At 37.1% G+C, this 21,661-nt stretch overlaps 1 protein-coding gene across 1 annotated transcript in view; it reads right to left on the bottom strand.

The window, feature by feature from the left end:
* Positions 1-266: 266 nt before the first annotated feature.
* The window catches only part of LOC134541905 (uncharacterized), a 138,816-nt gene continuing 117,421 nt past the window's right edge, over positions 267-21,661 (bottom strand). Inside the window, exons 7-8 of the mRNA XM_063385643.1 lie at positions 771-826; positions 267-416 (exon numbers count right to left, since the gene is read on the bottom strand). Of these exons, the coding sequence (XP_063241713.1) occupies positions 372-416; positions 771-826 (101 nt within the window). The 3' untranslated portion in view covers positions 267-371. The remainder of the gene's footprint in view (positions 417-770; positions 827-21,661) is intronic.

Raw genomic sequence — 21,661 nt, 5'->3', positions numbered from 1 at the left:
GTTACCAAATTACACTTCTGTAACCAGAACCGTTTTTGTTTCAAATAAAAACTTTAAAATATGTTCAAACGTGAGTTAAAAAATTATTATAGCAGCAACTAAACAGTTCAACAATCTTAAAAACATTTTAATATAAGATTTGACACCTAAAATCCTTGCCGACATTTGTAGGTTTTAAATTATTTAGTCCGTCCGTCAAAACTTTGAAGTTACCACACTTACAACACGACTGTAGAGGCGGCGTTGTTTTATTTGAACACATAAAATCACTAATTCATCAGGTAGTTTTATTCTGAGAACTAGCATGAATCCTACTACAATAAAAACAAGATAACCATTAAGTTGCTTGAGAGGTGAAGAGATCGAAAGCCTTATTTCGGGCGTTTATTTTGCATCATAATATCCATAACACCGGACTGGAAAACACAAAACAACAGAAACCCAATATTAATAACATGAATCAGCTTGTTCTGCACATTATATTTCACACCAAGTAACTTACTCGAGCCTACGTGGCACAAATCATTTCTTACACGCCCGAATACTTGCCTTCGTGTAACTTCAGGATTTTTTTTTGTTGAAAGCGTGACGTAAATGTATCAAGTGACGCAACAAAGATACTTAAGATTTTAAAAACTGGAAAACATACTGATTTGAAAATTGGGACAAGTATTTTTGTTACGTTAATTATTACCGTAGTTACTAGAACGCACGTATTCTGATGTGTACGAAAGGATTTGTACATCGCAGGTATCCCTGACTCTACTTACTTTCTTCATGCAGTCGCAGGCTTTGCCACCGATTAAGCACTCCTTCTGCTTGCCCACTGCAACCACATGACCTCTCATAGAATGTGCGGAACTACAATTATTCTAGCTGCCTTAAAATTAGGGGTGGTGTGTTTTTTTCGTGAAATTATCGGCACTAGACTAGAATGCAACGCGATATGCCAGCGTCAGCTGGCCTTCCATATAAGCCTTCCAGATAAGCCATTCCTTATATTTGGCCTGGCCAATTCGCGACACGTTTGCTTCCACGAGGAATGGCTGTGATTCGATTGTTAAAGTAGATATGTATCTGAGGAAAACTCAAACCAATCACGAAATACAGGCGACGCTACATGTTTTGAAGCACAACTTGTAACAAAATGTTTTCGTGGAAAAAATCACTGCTGCTATACTTAAAACAGATGTAGACAGCTACAGAAAATTCTATCTTAAATCCTCATACGTTGGAACAAAATTTCTCGTGGCTATTACCAAAAATCTCCCCATATTTTTATGTAACGTAAGTTGACTTACACAACAAGCTAATTAAATGTGAGTACATATGTACAAACACACATTTATGTGCGTTAATACATACATCCATGCATACATTCACACATACGTTCATATCGTCTGTCTAATAAGCAAAACTCTTGACTACACTGTATGTCAATTTTTACCTTTTTGCATTAAGCTCTGCGGAATTATCTTATTCATGGTTTCTAGAAGTCTCCTAACTGGGAAACGTTTTTATGGAGCACAATTTACACTTTAGGAAACCTCACCTCCAAAGGTCCAAAGAGTGAATTAGCAAACCTCGTAACTCCAAACCTAACTAATGTGGATTTGTAATTTTAATTGGTATCAACCACTTTAAAAGATGCTTCGAAATTTACCCGGGGGTGATAGAACATAACAAACAAGTCACCCTGCGATGTATGCACAGAACTCAACCGATGAAGTGCTAGAGAGGATGGTACGTATTGTGTTAAGAAATTATGACAAACAAGACATAAAGATACGGAATGACAGGAATCTGATGGATTTAAGGGAGATATTTTATTCACGACTCCCAAAAACCAAATGCCACGTCACAACAGTGACGCAAGCGTCATGTGCGTGTTGTAGGAAAATGTTCACGGTACAATCTGTGTGCCTCCATTGCTTTGCTATCCGCGAGCGAGGACATGTGATGCATGTCGGCCTTCACATCCTTGTGGTTGGAGATACACAGAACAAAAATGACGGTTGCTGTGAACTGTGTGTTTATAGGTATAGGTTTCTGGAGAGCACCCTTAAAATTGATTCACCAGTTGAGTTCCGAGCATAATATACATTTATTGTCTAGTTGTGTTTTATCACCCTTTAAAAATATATAACGAATTTATAAACGCTATGTATAATACACAGAAGGCCTCGAATGTGTGGTTTCCCCTCTATCTGTCACAAACTTTATTTTTTATAAGTACATAAGAAAACGAAACGGTACCGGGAAATCTGATACATAGGTCCCTTCCTACATGTGCAAAACAATTAGACACATTTTTTCCCCATAAGTACACTAGTAAATAATTGTTTTTAAATATGTGTTAAGAATTAATTTATTAATAGAGTATTTAAACAAACAATTTTAATTTAAAAAACTGTACAAATACATTATAAAGATTTAAAAATATAATATGTTGAAATTTAAAAAAAACAGATAGTAGTATATGAATGGGGCTACTGGGACTGGCTTCTGGCTGTGGATGGTGCGGATTGTGATTGTCTGTCCGCCATCTTGGATTGTGACGTCACGTCGGCCATCTTGGACGAGCGTAACGGGACACAGCGTAACGGGACACAGCGTAACGGGACACAGCGTAACGGGACATTACGTAAAGGGACAAGTAGATCACGGCAGCCATCTTGGATTGTGACGTCACGGCGGCCATCTTGGATGACCTTGACTTTGACCTTTGACCTTGACCTTTGACCTTGACCTTGACCCCGGCGGCCATTTTGGATCCGCCATCTTGGATCCGCCATCTTGAATGCATCGTAACAGGACACAACGTAATGGGACACAACGTAACGGGACACAACGTAACGGGACAAGTAGATCACGGAGGCCATCTTGGATCCGACATATTTAAATCGAGCGCCCCACTCATTATGATGAAATTTTCATCTCTGTCGCCATATTGATTTTTTTATGTTCCACTGGAGGCTGCCATCTTGGATACCGACGACTCTGTTTCAGCTGTTTGTTCCTAGATAGCGCCAGCGTCGCTTTTGATTTTTTTTATGTTCCACTGGAGGCCGCCATCTTGGATACCGACGACTCTGTTTCAGCTGTTTGTTCCTAGATAGTGCCAGCGTCGCTCTTGATTTTTTTCTGTTCCACTGGAGGCCGCCATCTTGGATACCGACGACTCTGTTTCAGCTGTTTGTTCCTAGATAGCACCATCGTCGCTCTTGATTTTTTTCTGTTCCACTGGAGGCCGCCATCTTGGATAGTCGACTTTGTTTCAGTTGTTTGTTCCTAGATAGCACCATCGTCGCTCTTGTTTTTTTTTCTGTTCCACTGGAGGTCGCCATCTTGGATACCGACAACTTTGTTTCCGTCGTTTGTTCCTAGAGAGCGCCAGCGTCGCTCTGTCTCATCACATAAGGTCGATGTTCCATTACCTACCAGAGCTATTATGATCCTTATCGACATATTAAATTTATTTTTTTATGAAAAATATATTGGAAACGCTGTGATTCGAACCATCACAGCTCTGATCTCTAGGTTGGAAAACATACGCCTTTAACCGCTCGGCTATCGAGACATTTACCAGACTGAAAATTAAATAAGGTATATAAAAAAAATAACATGCATATTTGGACTTGTAATTTTTTTAATTTAAAGTAATAATAGCACCACCTGTTCGAGACAGAACCAACGTCTTGTATTAAGACGTAACTGTTGCAATTATCGTTATGGTCGCCATCTTGAAAATCCGTAATTCTTATGTTAGAAAATCGGGAAAAATTTCAAAAATCATTAAAAAAATTAATCAACCTAATTAAATAATAAAAAAATCCTTTAAACCACCGTTGCACTTTTCGTGACGACCGCCATCTTGAAATCACCCGCTGGAGATCATCATCTTGTTTTCGTCCACTAGAGAGTGCTGATACCATGTTAGTATAAGTATCTAGTCACCACACATTTGTCCTTGACCTTGAACTTTGACCTTGACCTTGAACTTTGACCTTTGACCTTGACCTTGAAATTTGACCTTCACCTTGTAATTTGACCTTGACATTGAAATTTGACCTTAACCTTGAAATTTGACCTTGACCTTGAAATTTGCCCTTGACCTTGAAATTTGACCTTGACCTTGAAATTTGACTTTGTCCTTTAAATTTGACTTTGTCCTTGTCGTCCATCATGGATCCGACATTTTATGTTCAGTACATGCTACCAGGAGCTACCACCTGTCGGAGTACACCATCTTGTGTGTGTACTTGTATTATAGAGTACATTTCCATCTGGATGATTTTATTCTAACCCGCAACAGTGCAGTAATCATTTATTACCGAGGTGCCCCCGCCATCTTGAAATTCGGCAGCCATCTTAAAATCATGTAATAATGTAGCTAGAAAAGCGGGAAAAATCCAAAATTCATTAATTAAATCACTCATTAACTTACATATTGATTCGATCCGCTCCAGTCCTTGGTTCGATCCCTGAATGATGCAATAATGTTTAATTTTATGAAAAAAAAATAATAATAATTTCAATAATCCATGTTTAAAATTCTTAAGAGACTTTAAAACCTCTACTACCATCATCCTATCCGACATCAAGACCAACATCTTGGAATTTTCGTAATAATTAAACTAAAAATTCAGGAAAAAGTTAAAAATTTAAAAAATAAATTTGCAAACAATATACTGATTAATTAGGTCGTCTAGGGTCCTTGGCACGATTCTGGACGAAGCTAAAATAAATTTGATTTAAATACCAGAAAAGCGTTCGGTTAGAGAAATAAAACACCACAAAGTCTTTTACAAACATAATATTTATTACACAATTTCTATCCTACTACAGAATCACTTGCGAAAGCCAGCAAACTTATAAACATTTAGCTTTGCATAGACGTGCAACGACTACTTCTTAGCTCCAAATGCTCCAGCAGCTCCAAATGCTCCAACAGCCTCCAAATGCTCCAACAGCCTCCAAATGGCTCCAACAGCTCCAAATGCTCCAACTACCTTTTCTTTCAACAGCTCCAATGATATTGGGCTACAATGCTACGAGTCTAAGAGACTACGAGGCTACAAGGCTACGAGTCTAAAAGGATCTAGCTGGTTCCGAGTTATACATGGCTGAGAGACTGCATGACTAAAAAACCGCATGACTACGAAACTACATGTCTATGAAGCTACATGGATACAAGTCTACTCGGCTCCAACACGCAATGTACACACAGTACACACAGGAAACTGAACGTACACACAGTACACACAGGAAACGGAACGTACACACAGTACACACAGGAAATCGGAACGTACACACAGGAAACGGAACGTACACACAGTACACACAGGAGACGGAACGTACACACAGGAAACGGAACGCACACACAGTACACACAGAAAACGTAACGTACACACAGGAAAACGAAATGTACACACAGGAAAACGAAATGTACAAACAGGAAAACGAAATGTACAAACAGGAAAACGAAATGTACAAACAGGAAAACGAAATGTACAAACAGGAAAACGAAATGTACACACAGGAAAACGAAATGTACAAACAGGAAAACGAAATGTACAAACAGGAAAACGAAATGTACAAACAGGAAAACGAAATGTACAAACAGGAAAACGAAATGTACACACAGTAAAACGAAATGTACAAACAGGAAAACGAAATGTACAAACAGGAAAACGAAATGTACAAACAGGAAAACGAAATGTACAAACAGGAAAACGAAATGTACACACAGGAAAACGGAATGTACACACAGGAAATCGGAACGTACACACAGTACACACAGGAAACGGAATGATCACACATACAGTAGCGGAAACACAGGTTTATTTGGAAATCAGGATACAAGAAATAAATCATACTTTTTTCAAATATAAATAATTCATTTTATTTTTCATTAGTACACACATGACAGTTAATCAAATGATTATTGTATGTAGCCAGCGTTCCGAAGTTCTTTAAGTATGGTCGATACTTCCACGATATGCGAGTAGTTCCCTCTACGAACAGATGCCACCATCACTCTTAGCCGGACAACCAATATTTTTGGATCTTTCCATGATGTGGAATCAATCTCTTCTGTCACCATCTTCATTGTATGTTTATTATAAATATTATGATCTCTGGTGTCTTCCGTTTTAACACCATCCTCACGGTTACTTTCATCATCTAGCCAGCGATCATCACAAGCTTGATCAGATTTATTTATTATAACACGACGTTTCCATCGCTTCGGTCTCAGGGCACCACCACATTCTTCGATCTTGTCAGCTTTAGGTTCTGCATCACAGTCTATGCCTTGTAAACAGCCTCAGAGTCACTGTAGCAATCACCGTAGAAGACAACGTCTTCACCCAGATTACTGCAAGAACTCAATATCGTTGATGTCGAAGTGTCTTCATCGTCTGTATGCTTCCTTTTCAGGAGTCCACCATTTATACAAAGTATGGAGGATCTGCTAAATATAGGCTTGAATGTATTCTCACTTTTCACAGTGTTGATACCTTCATTAGTTTCAGTCTTCCCGATACCATCAACATCCTTCAATATTTTTTTCTCGTCACGATCGGCATGCTAAGGCTTCCATCTTTTCTATATTAATAATATTATTTGTCTTCAAATCTCCGCGTCCGTGTCACTATCACAGATGTAAATCATCATCATAGCTGTCATCAATATTATCATGAGTTGCATCAATATCACTCATTTTATGATATCGTTTCCACATTTCAGTTGTCAGAGATGTACCACAATCTATGATCTTGTGAGCTCCATTCTCATTTTCTGTAAAAGCCTATCAGTCCAGTTTTATTATTTAATCCTTCAACCCATCATCACAAACTCAATTAAATCATCTTAGTATATAGAAAAAAAATCATCAAAGTTCCTTTCATTTAATCATAGGAACCGCATCATCCTTTCCACCTATAGTTTAGTTTCTTGAGCCCAAGAGTCTTTCATTATATATACCATACAGTGTTCTTCAAGAGATGTGGTATACTACCAGTTCTACATACAAATCCATTCTATCAATGATTTGTTTACACATTAGAAAAACCTTCACATTATTTTTACATGTTTTATTAAATTATCTCTTCGACTAAAATAATTACCACACATAGTAATTTCTACAAAGGACACTTTGTCCAAGACATTTTAACCATCATCTGTCTGAAAACAACCATGTCCCATCTATATCACAAAGTAAACGAGGGTTAGTGGAGATAGGTCAAACAAGTGCTAGTCACTCATAGGGTAAGAACCATGGGTTCGATACCTATCTCAGTCAATGTAGCATCTATGTATTTTTCTTACCTCATGTAGAAAAATATGTTCCAATGCATACGAATTTAAACTTATTCACGTGCGACCAGTCAAAAGTACATAAATTCAAACACGTCAACCTCAAAAAAAAAAAAAAAATCTCAAGGATAGAGGCAGAGACTACACGATCGAGACACGCATACCATCACCTGCAAATGAACATTGACCCCTCACGCAGGAGTTGCAAGCTTGCAGAATGCTGCGGCAGTCATATTTTTGCTCGAGTCATACACACTTCACGACGCTAGTCTTTCCACTCATTTCACGTAAAACTCCAGTGAAATCGTAATCCAGCATACGTAAAGTACTTGCTGGAACCACTTCAAAGTATACATCACTGAACCAGAGCAGAAAATCAGCCTACGAATGTATATCTTGCTACCTACAAAAATAAATGTATAGCACATATACGAGAGGAGTCGATTCCTACATACCATACTCAATACTCTGATAATTATAAGCAGCAAAATATTTTAAATCAAGACCTTAGCCAGTATACATTCATTTTCCCATGTTGTAAAAATTCATGTTAGTAATCAGCAACGAAGGAGTGAGTTACTTGGACGAAGAACAGCTTTCCAAGTATCCAGAATCTTACTGATACAGACCATCCAGTGCACCAGCATACCCCGAAGTGTGGTCAATTGATAAACATTCTTTAATTTTTTAATATCACCTCTGTAGTGTACACCAATATATGACAGGTTACGATTTAAGACCATAAATTTCCCACAAGTCTGTTATTTTTATTTCGGGGAGTAATAAATTATTTCTCAAACATAATAAATCAAGTTCCTATCAGATTTGCTCTAATGTTACGGCATTACCTGTACCAGCACATTACCAAAACATCTCCCATAAAAATCTTAAGAATGCAGAGGACATACACAGTCAAAAATAATTTTAACAAAAAAAAAACAGTCTTCAGCATTATTGATAAAAAAAGAATACACACAAACAAGTCAAAACGGACATTTCAAATCCAACCTAAATTACGTGACACATGTAGTTTATTGAATTAAGATAAACGATGCAGGTTAGGGAAAAATATATAAAAAATTCTTTAATTCTATAATTTATTTAAAATTTTACATTTATACACATTAAAATCTGACACTGTATATATTTTTTACATTTCTCAGTCCATGCGACATTCAATATTATTAAAATAAATTATTATAGTTCGTATTAAGAGTGAAAAAATACAAATAATTCATACAGATCACGTTACATCAGATCAGGAGTGAAACACCTTAGAGGGCCAGAAATTATGCTAGAAACCCGTCTTTACAAAATTGTTAATGTTTTTTCAAGTAAAATTTTCGTGTAACCTGTACACCGCACTTCTCACACAGAAATTTTACACGGTCAAGATTTCTTCTGCAGCCATGCCTTTCATGGATGCGTGTACTTCGTACTCGTTCAAAACGTTTACCACAGTAGCGGCACTGATAGAGATACTCATCACAATTACCATCGCTTCCCCGATGTACAACTTGCAAATTAACTTTGCTTTTACAATGCCTAATCAAATTACTTTTGTTTGTGAAATGTACACCACATGGCTCACACGGAAATGTCATCGATTAACGTTTCTTCTACAGACATGATTTTCATGTCTTCTTGCATGTTGTCGGTATTTAAAACTTTTGCTACAGTACGTACACAGATGTCTCGTCGTTAGACCGTTAGTCACCGACGGCTCGGAAAGTATATTACTTTCAATGTGCACTGCTGTTGTAGGCGACGAAGTCCCGTATGTTGCATGAGCTGGAGATTTCCCAGTCGACATTAACAGATCATCTGTACTGGATGCCAAAGAATCTGAAGTATACACGACTGATGCAGAAGCTGGGAATTGCTCACAAAATGTTTTATTTACGAAATGCGGTGTATTTGCAGGTATCGGAGTCTCCTCTGCGTTCGATAATGAACACATTGAAGTCTCTTGTAGTGAAGAGACAGTAGTTACAGCCATACATCGGGATCTCTGGAGATGGTAGCTTCGTTACTATCGGAATCTCTGGAGCTTCCCTCATCGTTGTCATAGGGATCTGCTTCGTCATCATCGCCTCCGTCGTCAGGGACCCCGGTGAAGACGTGAGACCCTCCGTCAAGATCTCTGCAGTCGTTGACCCCGCCACCATTGGGATTTGTACCGATTTCAACGTTGCTACCATTGAGTTCGGATACACATCAATATTCATATACCAGACTTATATGCAGCCAAAGACTCGCTTAAATAACAGTGTCCGCTTGTATAATACACAAGGCAATACATCAACCATTGTTATTACTTTAAAAAAAAATTAGGAATTTCAAGGAATAAGAATTTAAATTATATATTCAATCAACTAATCACACATCATACATACAAGGTTCATTTAGACCTACAAGAGGAGCAAGAGTCTGTAATCAATGGAACTTTCAGAATCCAAACAAAATTTAAACTACTCAAATGTAAATTTTATTATGTACAGCTACACATAACCTCCAACTGACTACAAATTTCTACAACACATGACTAATTTATTTTATCCGATACCAGGCTAGGTCCAAAGTCAATTTTTTTTGTACCTCTCATCTACAGTTCAGGGGAGCTTCAGTGCTGATATAGCTACAGCCAAGACATGCTCAGTACCACACATCTTCAAAATCCTAACCCTTCAAAGTCGATCCTTGTTAAGCCTTACGACAAAAGTCTCCGAAACAAGAGACCTACTCTATAATTTTACTAGACATTTTTAACCTTTCATAGCACACATCGATAAATATCTTCGTAAATAAGCCAAAATATTATCAGACCACTAGCATTTGATTTATGCACATACTGTGGGTCACCAGCGTATTCATCAACACATGACCATTCAACATTAAGCTCCCCACTTACTTCCATCAGTCTACTAGGCTCCACGCAGCACACATAAATTAAAGAAGTCAATTAACAACCTATTATTTATTTACATTCGAATATTTAACAGCATACCGTCGACTAGTAAAATAATCCTGTCAGTGAACATGTCAGCAAAGTCTACATTTATATAGAACCAGGAATCCATTGAACATTCAGAACCTAGCTACACATACACAGTGCTGGATGCAAGTTAATTCTACACTTATTTATCATCACTGACACTCATATTACATCATAGGCACTTGAGTCAACACTCATTTTCCATCATTAACATGCACACAAATGCAAATTAACCACCATCGACACTCAATGCAACCAACCACTTTCCATAATCTAATCTCAATTCGGCACTCATTTTCCAACATCAACACTCAATTAAACACTCACTTTCCATCATCAACACGCATTTTCCATAGTCGACACTCAATTCGACACTCATTTTCCATAATCGACACTCAATTCGACACTCATTTTCCTTAATCGACACTCAATTCAACACTCATTTTCCATAATCGACACTCAATTTCCATCATCGTCACCCAATTCGACACTTATTTTCCATCATCGACACTCAATTCAACACTCATTTTCCAACAACTACACTCAATTCAACACTCATTTTCCATCATAGACACTCAATTCGACACTCAATTTCCATCATCGACACTCAATTTGACACTCAATTTCCATCATCGACACTCAATTCGACACTCATTTTCCATCGATGACACTCAATTCAACACTCATTTTCCGTCATCGATACTTAATTCTACATACTCTTTCCTTCTTCGACACTAATTTTCCATCATCTACATACAGTAAAATGGAAACTTTTCACACACACACACACACACAGATACATATATAAATATATTCATACTCAACTCAATTCTTTAAAGTAGCATACACATGAACTTTATTAGGACATGAATAACGACACATTTTAATAACAATTTTTAAAATTATATTTATATCAAAAATACAAAAGTATAAAAATCCGTCAGTCAATACACATTACTAACTTATTATATATACCCTGAAATTCTAAGTTCATCAAGAATAGCCCTCGTTTCTTTGATAACTGATACAATTTCGTCATCTTGCGAAACAAGTAAAAGTCGCAACCTGTTCGTTAACACGTTCGGGTCTTTCCACGATATATAATCAATTTCACTTGATGACACCATCTTCTTCGAATGTTTGCTGAACATATTCTGAAAATCGATGTAATAATGATTATGATAATTTGTATCATCATCATCATCGATGCTATCCACATCTTTATCAAACACACTGACATCTTCATCTTGCATATCCCAGTATTTCGAATTTTTTGACATTGGAGTACCATCATTGGCAACAAGCTTACTTGCTAATTTTCCAAAAAAATATTCCAAAGTCCGTAGAAGTCTACTATAGGACGCCTTGACACTTTTTCTGGAGATGTTACTTTCATTATCTTCTACCTTACTTATATCTCCAACACCATTTAAGCTATATACTTTCTCAAGACCTGGAGAGATTTTAACACAATCACTTTTAATACTAGGTCGATCAATTTCATTGTAAGACATACTGTCCCCGAGGATATCGTCTCCATCTTCGTACTTTATCTCCTGAACGAGCTTGGCTTTACAAGTTTTATAGTGTCTTTTTAAATTCTCTCTTCGTGTCATCCGCCTACCACACTTGTCACAACTTAGTATTTGACGGAATGGACTTTTAAAACAATCGGTCTTTTCATGTCTACGAGCATTATAGCTTTTATCAAAGTATTTGCTACAGTATGTACAATGTCCTTCAGATCGAGATCGATATTTGAGTATCGTACCTTCACTAGACTGTATGTACTCCATAATGGTTGAATAGCCACTAAAAGTATTATTTAGGTACTTCGTATTTTTATGTATGAACATTCATTAATTATTTACGAAAAAAGATTTTTTTTTCTCATTTTGACTAAAAAACTCATGTTCCACGTAGTTTTACTACCCACCTTCATATTTCCTCATATATTATGTTGTAAAAGCATCCAAAGTTGGTTGTAGGTTACGGAATGCTCACTCACGATCTCTTGAAAAAGGTGTGCCTCCCTAGATCTCAAGAGGAAGAACATTGACCTTATTTAAAAATTAGTGAATAATATCATGACCTAGCAAGAATCACAAGATAATCTATTCACATATTAGCAACCATCATGTATCAGTTGTCTGTATATGCAGTCTCTGTTGTCTGTATAAGTAGACAATGTTTTGTGTGGGATGCGGGATGCTCCCTAACGATCGCAACAGAAGGAGGACTTCGCTAGAACTCAAGGGGAAGGGAAATCTTCGTGTGTGATAGCTTTTTCCATTTGTTTCAAGGCATAGTAATCGTCTGATTAATGAACTTTGGTTTTTGTGTGATTTCCACCTGTTAAAATTATTTTTTAAGTGTTGATTTGATAATATGACTTCGGAAATTTACACGAAACTCTGAATAAAATTACCTGTCTTAGACACCAAGGACAGTACAGTTTGTCTTTCATGTTAATGCTTCTCAGATGTCTCAAAGCATATTATTTGTCTGAGTAAAGTTATTATTATTTTTTAATCCACCTGATATCAATATTGTAAGTGCTGATTTATTAACAGAATTTCACTGATTAAATTTAACTCTGAATAGAAATAACATGAGTCAGTAAGTAAAAAATTCTTCATGCAGAGATAGATCTCTCGCAAATAATCAGGAGCACTCGGCGAAATCCATCAGATGTCTAGCCAGGAATAATCAGAAACACTTGGAGAAAGCCATCAATATAATATCAAGATTAATCAGAAGCACTCGGAGAAATCCATCTGATGTCTTGTTAGGTATAATCAGAAGCACACGGAGAAAACCACCATAATATTGTCAAGAATAATCGGAAGCTCACGGAGAAAACCATCAGGGAGGATGTCGTTTATAAACATCATAACGAACAGGTTGCGACTTTTACTTGTTTCGCAAGATGACGAAATTGTATCAGTTATCAAAGAAACGTGGGCTATTCTTGATGAACTTAGAATTTCAGGGTATATATAATAAGTTAGTAATGTGTATTGACTGACGGATTTTTATACTTTTGTATTTTTGATATAAATATAATTTTAAAAATTGTTATTAAAATGTGTCGTTATTCATGTCCTAATAAAGTTCATGTGTATACTACTTTAAAGAATTGAGTTGAGTATGAATATATTTATATATGTATCTGTGTGTGTGTGTGTGTGTGGAAAGTTTCCATTTTACTGTATGTAGATGATGGAAAATTAGTGTCGAAGAAGGAAAGAGTATGTAGAATTAAGTATCGATGACGGAAAATGAGTGTTGAATTGAGTGTCATCGATGGAAAATGAGTGTCGAATTGAGTGTCGATGATGGTAATTGAGTGTCAAATTGAGTGTCGATGATGGAAATTGAGTGTCGAATTGAGTGTCTATGATGGAAAATGAGTGTTGAATTGAGTGTAGTTGTTGGAAAATGAGTGTTGAATTGAGTGTCGATGATGGAAAATAAGTGTCGAATTGGGTGACGATGATGGAAATTGAGTGTCGATTATGGAAAATGAGTGTTGAATTGAGTGTCGATTAAGGAAAATGAGTGTCGAATTGAGTGTCGATTATGGAAAATGAGTGTCGAATTGAGTGTCGACTATGGAAAATGCGTGTTGATGATGGAAAGTGAGTGTTGAATTGAGTGTCGATGATGAAAAGTGAGTGTTGAATTGAGTGTTGATGTTGGAAAATGAGTGCCGAATTGAGATTAGATTATGGAAAGTGGTTGGTTGCATTGAGTGTCGATGGTGGTTAATTTGCATTTGTGTGCATGTTAATGATGGAAAATGAGTGTTGACTCAAGTGCCTATGATGTAATATGAGTGTCAGTGATGATAAATAAGTGTAGAATTAACTTGCATCCAGCACTGTGTATGTGTAGCTAGGTTCTGAATGTTCAATGGATTCCTGGTTCTATATAAATGTAGACTTTGCTGACATGTTCACTGACAGGATTATTTTACTAGTCGACGGTATGCTGTTAAATATTCGAATGTAAATAAATAATAGGTTGTTAATTGACTTCTTTTAGTTTATGTGTGCTGCGTGGAGCCTAGTAGACTGATGGAAGTAAGTGGGGAGCTTAATGTTGAATGGTCATGTGTTGATGAATACGCTGGTGACCCACAGTATGTGCATAAATCAAATGCTAGTGGTCTGATAATATTTTGGCTTATTTACGAAGATATTTATCGATGTGTGCTATGAAAGGTTAAAAATGTCTAGTAAAATTATAGAGTAGGTCTCTTGTTTCGGAGACTTTTGTCGTAAGGCTTAACAAGGATCGACTTTGAAGGGTTAGGATTTTGAAGATGTGTGGTACTGAGCATGTCTTGGCTGTAGCTATATCAGCACTGAAGCTCCCCTGAACTGTAGATGAGAGGTACAAAAAAAATTGACTTTGGACCTAGCCTGGTATCGGATAAAATAAATTAGTCATGTGTTGTAGAAATTTGTAGTCAGTTGGAGGTTATGTGTAGCTGTACATAATAAAATTTACATTTGAGTAGTTTAAATTTTGTTTGGATTCTGAAAGTTCCATTGATTACAGACTCTTGCTCCTCTTGTAGGTCTAAATGAACCTTGTATGTATGATGTGTGATTAGTTGATTGAATATATAATTTAAATTCTTATTCCTTGAAATTCCTAATTTTTTTTTAAGTAATAACAATGGTTGATGTATTGCCTTGTGTATTATACAAGCGGACACTGTTATTTAAGCGAGTCTTTGGCTGCATATAAGTCTGGTATATGAATATTGATGTATATCCGAACTCAATGGTAGCAACGTTGAAATCGGTACAAATCCCAATGGTGGCGGGGTCAACGACTGCAGAGATCTTGACGGAGGGTCTCACGTCTTCACCGGGGTCCCTGACGACGGAGGCGATGATGACGAAGCAGATCCCTATGACAACGATGAGGGAAGCTCCAGAGATTCCGATAGTAACGAAGCTACCATCTCCAGAGATCCCGATGTATGGCTGTAACTACTGTCTCTTCACTACAAGAGACTTCAATGTGTTCATTATCGAACGCAGAGGAGACTCCGATACCTGCAAATACACCGCATTTCGTAAATAAAACATTTTGTGAGCAATTCCCAGCTTCTGCATCAGTCGTGTATACTTCAGATTCTTTGGCATCCAGTACAGATGATCTGTTAATGTCGACTGGGAAATCTCCAGCTCATGCAACATACGGGACTTCGTCGCCTACAACAGCAGTGCACATTGAAAGTAATATACTTTCCGAGCCGTCGGTGACTAACGGTCTAACGACGAGACATCTGTGTACGTACTGTAGCAAAAGTTTTAAATACCGACAACATGCAAGAAGACATGAAAATCATGTCTGTAGAAGAAACGTTATTCGATGACATTTCCGTGTGAGCCATGTGGTGTACATTTCACAAACAAAAGTAATTTGATTAGGCATTGTAAAAGCAAAGTTAATTTGCAAGTTGTACATCGGGGAAGCGATGGTAATTGTGATGAGTATCTCTATCAGTGCCGCTACTGTGGTAAACGTTTTGAACGAGTACGAAGTACACGCATCCATGAAAGGCATGGCTGCAGAAGAAATCTTGACCGTGTAAAATTTCTGTGTGAGAAGTGCGGTGTACAGGTTACACGAAAATTTTACTTGAAAAAACATTAACAATTTTGTAAAGACGGGTTTCTAGCATAATTTCTGGCCCTCTAAGGTGTTTCACTCCTGATCTGATGTAACGTGATCTGTATGAATTATTTGTATTTTTTCACTCTTAATACGAACTATAATAATTTATTTTAATAATATTGAATGTCGCATGGACTGAGAAATGTAAAAAATATATACAGTGTCAGATTTTAATGTGTATAAATGTAAAATTTTAAATAAATTATAGAATTAAAGAATTTTTTATATATTTTTCCCTAACCTGCATCGTTTATCTTAATTCAATAAACTACATGTGTCACGTAATTTAGGTTGGATTTGAAATGTCCGTTTTGACTTGTTTGTGTGTATTCTTTTTTTATCAATAATGCTGAAGACTGTTTTTTTTGTTAAAATTATTTTTGACTGTGTATGTCCTCTGCATTCTTAAGATTTTTATGGGAGATGTTTTGGTAATGTGCTGGTACAGGTAATGCCGTAACATTAGAGCAAATCTGATAGGAACTTGATTTATTATGTTTGAGAAATAATTTATTACTCCCCGAAATAAAACTAACAGACTTGTGGGAAATTTATGGTCTTAAATCGTAACCTGTCATATATTGGTGTACACTACGGAGGTGATATTAAAAAATTAAAGAATGTTTATCAATTGACCACACTTCGGGGTATGCTGGTGCACTGGATGGTCTGTATCAGTAAGATTCTGGATACTTGGAAAGCTGTTCTTCGTCCAAGTAACTCACTCCTTCGTTGCTGATTACTAACATGAATTTTTACAACATGGGAAAATGAATGTATACTGGCTAAGGTCTTGATTTAAAATATTTTGCTGCTTATAATTATCAGAGTATTGAGTATGGTATGTAGGAATCGACTCCTCTCGTATATGTGCTATACATTTATTTTTGTAGGTAGCAAGATATACATTCGTAGGCTGATTTTCTGCTCTGGTTCAGTGATGTATACTTTGAAGTGGTTCCAGCAAGTACTTTACGTATGCTGGATTACGATTTCACTGGAGTTTTACGTGAAATGAGTGGAAAGACTAGCGTCGTGAAGTGTGTATGACTCGAGCAAAAATATGACTGCCGCAGCATTCTGCAAGCTTGCAACTCCTGCGTGAGGGGTCAATGTTCATTTGCAGGTGATGGTATGCGTGTCTCGATCGTGTAGTCTCTGCCTCTATCCTTGAGATTTTTTTTTTTTTTGAGGTTGACGTGTTTGAATTTATGTACTTTTGACTGGTCGCACGTGAATAAGTTTAAATTCGTATGCATTGGAACATATTTTTCTACATGAGGTAAGAAAAATACATAGATGCTACATTGACTGAGATAGGTATCGAACACATGGTTCTTACCCTATGAGTGACTAGCACTTGTTTGACCTATCTCCACTAACCCTCGTTTACTTTGTGATATAGATGGGACATGGTTGTTTTCAGACAGATGATGGTTAAAATGTCTTGGACAAAGTGTCCTTTGTAGAAATTACTATGTGTGGTAATTATTTTAGTCGAAGAGATAATTTAATAAAACATGTAAAAATAATGTGAAGGTTTTTCTAATGTGTAAACAAATCATTGATAGAATGGATTTGTATGTAGAACTGGTAGTATACCACATCTCTTGAAGAACACTGTATGGTATATATAATGAAAGACTCTTGGGCTCAAGAAACTAAACTATAGGTGGAAAGGATGATGCGGTTCCTATGATTAAATGAAAGGAACTTTGATGATTTTTTTTTCTATATACTAAGATGATTTAATTGAGTTTGTGATGATGGGTTGAAGGATTAAATAATAAAACTGGACTGATAGGCTTTTACAGAAAATGAGAATGGAGCTCACAAGATCATAGATTGTGGTACATCTCTGACAACTGAAATGTGGAAACGATATCATAAAATGAGTGATATTGATGCAACTCATGATAATATTGATGACAGCTATGATGATGAATTACATCTGTGATAGTGACACGGACGCGGAGATTTGAAGACAAATAATATTATTAATATAGAAAAGATGGAAGCCTTAGCATGCCGATCGTGACGAGAAAAAAATATTGAAGGATGTTGATGGTATCGGGAAGACTGAAACTAATGAAGGTATCAACACTGTGAAAAGTGAGAATACATTCAAGCCTATATTTAGCAGATCCTCCATACTTTGTATAAATGGTGGACTCCTGAAAAGGAAGCATACAGACGATGAAGACACTTCGACATCAACGATATTGAGTTCTTGCAGTAATCTGGGTGAAGACGTTGTCTTCTACGGTGATTGCTACAGTGACTCTGAGGCTGTTTACAAGGCATAGACTGTGATGCAGAACCTAAAGCTGACAAGATCGAAGAATGTGGTGGTGCCCTGAGACCGAAGCGATGGAAACGTCGTGTTATAATAAATAAATCTGATCAAGCTTGTGATGATCGCTGGCTAGATGATGAAAGTAACCGTGAGGATGGTGTTAAAACGGAAGACACCAGAGATCATAATATTTATAATAAACATACAATGAAGATGGTGACAGAAGAGATTGATTCCACATCATGGAAAGATCCAAAAATATTGGTTGTCCGGCTAAGAGTGATGGTGGCATCTGTTCGTAGAGGGAACTACTCGCATATCGTGGAAGTATCGACCATACTTAAAGAACTTCGGAACGCTGGCTACATACAATAATCATTTGATTAACTGTCATGTGTGTACTAAAGAAAAATAAAATGAATTATTTATATTTGAAAAAAGTATGATTTATTTCTTGTATCCTGATTTCCAAATAAACCTGTGTTTCCGCTACTGTATGTGTGATCATTCCGTTTCCTGTGTGTACTGTGTGTACGTTCCGATTTCCTGTGTGTACATTCCGTTTTCCTGTGTGTACATTTCGTTTTCCTGTTTGTACATTTCGTTTTCCTGTGTGTACATTTCGTTTTCCTGTTTGTACATTTCGTTTTCCTGTTTGTACATTTCGTTTTCCTGTTTGTACATTTCGTTTTCCTGTTTGTACATTTCGTTTTCCTGTTTGTACATTTCGTTTTCCTGTTTGTACATTTCGTTTTCCTGTGTGTACATTTCGTTTTCCTGTGTGTACGTTACGTTTTCTGTGTGTACTGTGTGTGCGTTCCGTTTCCTGTGTGTACGTTCCGTCTCCTGTGTGTACTGTGTGTACGTTCCGTTTCCTGTGTGTACGTTCCGATTTCCTGTGTGTACTGTGTGTACGTTCCGTTTCCTGTGTGTACTGTGTGTACGTTCAGTTTCCTGTGTGTACTGTGTGTACATTGCGTGTTGGAGCCGAGTAGACTTGTATCCATGTAGCTTCATAGACATGTAGTTTCGTAGTCATGCGGTCTTTTAGTCATGCAGTCTCTCAGCCATGTATAACTCGGAACCAGCTAGATCCTTTTAGACTCGTAGCCTTGTAGCCTCGTAGTCTCTTAGACTCGTAGCATTGTAGCCCAATATCATTGGAGCTGTTGAAAGAAAAGGTAGTTGGAGCATTTGGAGCTGTTGGAGCCATTTGGAGGCTGTTGGAGCATTTGGAGGCTGTTGGAGCATTTGGAGCTGCTGGAGCATTTGGAGCTAAGATGTAGTCGTTGCACGTCTATGCAAAGCTAAATGTTTATAAGTTTGCTGGCTTTCGCAAGTGATTCTGTAGTAGGATAGAAATAGTGTAATAAATATTATGTTTGTAAAAGACTTTGTGGTGTTTTATTTCTCTAACCGAACGCTTTTCTGGTATTTAAATTAAATTTATTTTAGCTTCGTCCAGAATCGTGCCAAGGACCCTAGACGACCTAATTAATCAGTATATTGTTTGCAAATTTATTTTATAAATTTTTAACTTTTTCCTGAATTTTTAGTTTAATTATTACGAAAATTCCAAGATGTTGGTCTTGATGTCGGATAGGATGATGGTAGTAGAGGTTTTAAAGTCTCTTAAGAATTTTGAACATGGTTTATTGAAATTATTATTTTTTTTTTCATAAAATTAAACATTATTGCATCATTCAGGGATCGAACCAAGGACTGGAGCGGATCGAATCAATATGTAAGTTAATGAGTGATTTAATTAATTAATTTTGGATTTTTTCTCGCTTTTCTAGCTACATTATTACATGATTTCAAGATGGCTGCCGAATTTCAAGATGGCGGGGGCACCTCGGTAATAAATGATTACTGCACTGTTGCGGGTTAGAATAAAATCATCCAGATGGAAATGTACTCTATAATACAAGTACACACACAAGATGGTGTACTCCGACAGGTGGTAGCTCCTGGTAGCATGTACTGAACATAAAATGTCGGATCCATGATGGACGACAAGGACAAAGTCAAATTTAAAGGACAAAGTCAAATTTCAAGGTCAAGGTCAAATTTCAAGGTCAAGGGCAAATTTCAAGGTCAAGGTCAAATTTCAAGGTTAAGGTCAAATTTCAATGTCAAGGTCAAATTACAAGGTGAAGGTCAAATTTCAAGGTCAAGGTCAAAGGTCAAAGTTCAAGGTCAAGGTCAAAGTTCAAGGTCAAGGACAAATGTGTGGTGACTAGATACTTATACTAACATGGTATCAGCACACTCTAGCGGACGAAAACAAGATGATGATCTCCAGCGGGTGATTTCAAGATGGCGGTCGTCACGAAAAGTGCAACGGTGGTTTAAAGGATTTTTTTATTATTTAATTAGGTTGATTAATTTTTTTAATGATTTTTGAAATTTTTCCCGATTTTCTAACATAAGAATTACGGATTTTCAAGATGGCGACCATAACGATGATTGCAACAGTTACGTCTTAATACAAGATGTTGGTTCTGTCTCGAACAGGTGGTGCTATTATTACTTTAAATTAAAAAAATTACAAGTCCAAATATGCATGTTATTTTTTTTATATACCTTATTTAATTTTCAGTCTGGTAAATGTCTCGATAGCCGAGCGGTTAAAGGCGTATGTTTTCCAACCTAGAGATCAGAGCTGTGATGGTTCGAATCACAGCGTTTCCAATATATTTTTCATAAAAAAATAAATTTAATATGTCGATAAGGATCATAATAGCTCTGGTAGGTAATGGAACATCGACCTTATGTGATGAGACAGAGCGACGCTGGCGCTCTCTAGGAACAAACGACGGAAACAAAGTTGTCGGTATCCAAGATGGCGACCTCCAGTGGAACAGAAAAAAAAACAAGAGCGACGATGGTGCTATCTAGGAACAAACAACTGAAACAAAGTCGACTATCCAAGATGGCGGCCTCCAGTGGAACAGAAAAAAATCAAGAGCGACGATGGTGCTATCTAGGAACAAACAGCTGAAACAGAGTCGTCGGTATCCAAGATGGCGGCCTCCAGTGGAACAGAAAAAAATCAAGAGCGATGCTGGCACTATCTAGGAACAAACAGCTGAAACAGAGTCGTCGGTATCCAAGATGGCGGCCTCCAGTGGAACATAAAAAAAATCAAAAGCGACGCTGGCGCTATCTAGGAACAAACAGCTGAAACAGAGTCGTCGGTATCCAAGATGGCAGCCTCCAGTGGAACATAAAAAAATCAATATGGCGACAGAGATGAAAATTTCATCATAATGAGTGGGGCGCTCGATTTAAATATGTCGGATCCAAGATGGCCTCCGTGATCTACTTGTCCCGTTACGTTGTGTCCCGTT

Source organism: Bacillus rossius (assembly GCF_032445375.1).
Source record: "Bacillus rossius redtenbacheri isolate Brsri chromosome 4 unlocalized genomic scaffold, Brsri_v3 Brsri_v3_scf4_2, whole genome shotgun sequence".
NCBI lineage: Eukaryota > Metazoa > Arthropoda > Insecta > Phasmatodea > Bacillidae > Bacillus > Bacillus rossius.
Note: the sequence above shows the minus strand (reverse complement) of the source record. Positions and strands in the feature narration are given on the sequence as shown.